We start from the raw sequence: 1,891 nt of genomic DNA, 5'->3' as shown, positions 1-1,891 counted from the left end.
AGGCAGGGGTGTTGCTGTAATAGCTGGAGCTGACAGACGACCCCCTAATTGCAAGTCTTAGCAGGCATCAGGTCTCCTGAGATTCTGTCCGGTTTTTCTCTTCCTGCCAAAAGCCCTTTGAAGCCATGGCCAGCAGCTTAGGCACCTGGGAGGGTCAGAAGCAGGATCAGGGTCAGGACGGTCTCCACCATCACAGGTCTCAAGTTCCTGTCCTTTCTTCCAGATGCTGAGCAAGCCTGTGGAGGGTTGGTCTGGCTTCTCCACATTGCTGTCTTTGTCCTTGTCCACCTCTCCTGGGGACATTTGTGGCTTCTTCTGACTCTCACTCTGGAAGACATCTACACTCCTCTTCATGGTACTGTTTGGTCTGGGGTGGTATCTGAGGCAGTCCAAGCAATCAAGTCCACAGGGAAGAGAAAACAGTTCCCACTCAACAGACCAACCCTCCTCAAAGCAGTGGCTTGGCTCTCCTAAGTAACACAGTGGCCAGGACATGGAATAGTGGGCTCTCAGGGCTGGCAAGACAAGTGTCCTTCGAGGTGTGCTGTGAAGAATCGACATGTCTTCCACAAAACCGGGCAGAACTGCTCTGTTGTCTTTGATTCACCTATGTAGCAAAGAGGACAATTTCTTGAGATTCAGATTCAGAAGACACTTAGTTTCCTTCTTATCCTCTAACTTGTAGATCCCTCCGAACCATTACACTGCAGGATGCTGGGGTATAATTTCATAGTCCCAGCAGTTATTTGCATTGGATAAGGTTCTGAATATTCTGAAGGTCCTGGTGCTGCACACCTTTAATTCCAGCTCTGTAGAAGCAGAACCAGAGGTGGTTCTCTGAGTTCAAGACCAGACTGGTCTACAGAGCTTGTTCCAGGACAGCTAGGGCTACATAATGAAACCCTGTCTTGAAAGACAAACAAATAAAAAATAAAAACAATATAAAAAAGAATAAAGATTCTCAAAGTAATTAGGAGAATGACTTACAGGCTGTGATCTGAAAGACCCAGAGTCCAGGAGTTGCTCAGTCTGCCACGATGGATGTCTCAGGAGATTTTCAGTACTCTCTGGATCCTAAGGAAGTAAGCTCTAATGCCAGGGAAGTAATAGCCTGGCTAGCACTGTGAGAGTGAGCAGGCAGAGGGCAGAGTGAAAATGCTTCCTTCTTCCCTGTTCTTATATAGGCCCCCAGCAGAAGGTGTGACCCAGATTAAGGGTGTGTCTTCCTGCCTGGAAATTTGTAATACAGGCAAGTCTTTTAGAGTCCAGGTCTGGATTAAAGGTGTGTGTAATCCCAGCTCAAAAGATCTGCATAAGGGGTTGGGGATTTAGCTCAGTGGTAGAGTGCTTGCCTAGCAAGCACAAGGCCCTGGGGTTGGTCCTCAGCTGCGGAGCATTAAAAAAGAAAAAGAAGAAGAAGAAGAAGAAGAAGAAGAAGGAGAAGAAGAAGAAGAAGAAGAAGAAGAAGAAGAAGAAGAAAAGATCTGCATGAAAGTCATGTTTTTATACCTCAGAGATGTGTATTAGTAATGCATCTTCATACTTTAAGAAAAACTACCCCGCAATTGTGCCTTTCAATTTTAGATTTTAAATCCAGAATATATACATACATATATACATACAAACATATATACATATATATAAATACATATTGGCAGTCAAGAATAGCTGTCATAGATACAGGGTTTCTCTGTGTACCCTGGCTGTTCCTGAACTCACTCTGTAGACCAGGCTGGCCACTAACCAAAGATCTGCCTTCCTCAGTCTCCCCAGTACTGGATTTAAGTTGTATGTCACCTTGCCCCTCTTGGAAATCCTGTTAATAGTTTTTTTGTCAGCTGGAATTCTGAGCAGATCCTAGTCCTCTACTCCCAGCAGAGAAATGGTTAGG

The 1,891-nt window shown here is 45.1% G+C and overlaps 1 protein-coding gene across 1 annotated transcript; it reads right to left on the bottom strand.

The window, feature by feature from the left end:
* LOC143268760 (uncharacterized) lies at positions 1-1,381 on the bottom strand. The gene is made up of 2 exons (XM_076552316.1): positions 988-1,381; positions 1-607 (listed from the first exon to the last, which is right to left on the bottom strand). The coding sequence occupies exon 2, from the start codon at positions 559-561 to the stop codon at positions 58-60; it is 504 nt and encodes a 167-aa protein (XP_076408431.1). The 5' UTR covers positions 562-607; positions 988-1,381; the 3' UTR covers positions 1-57.
* Positions 1,382-1,891: the final 510 nt, after the last annotated feature.

The sequence above is a fragment of the Peromyscus maniculatus genome, chromosome 15 (genome assembly GCF_049852395.1).
Source record: "Peromyscus maniculatus bairdii isolate BWxNUB_F1_BW_parent chromosome 15, HU_Pman_BW_mat_3.1, whole genome shotgun sequence".
NCBI lineage: Eukaryota > Metazoa > Chordata > Mammalia > Rodentia > Cricetidae > Peromyscus > Peromyscus maniculatus.
The sequence above is the reverse complement of the archived record's forward strand: the minus strand, read 5'-3'. Positions and strand labels throughout refer to the sequence as shown.

Excerpts from the sequence above, each read along its gene's own strand:
- LOC143268760 (XM_076552316.1), bottom strand. The coding sequence starts at position 561 with ATGTCGATTCTTCACAGCACACCTCGAAGGACACTTGTCTTGCCAGCC.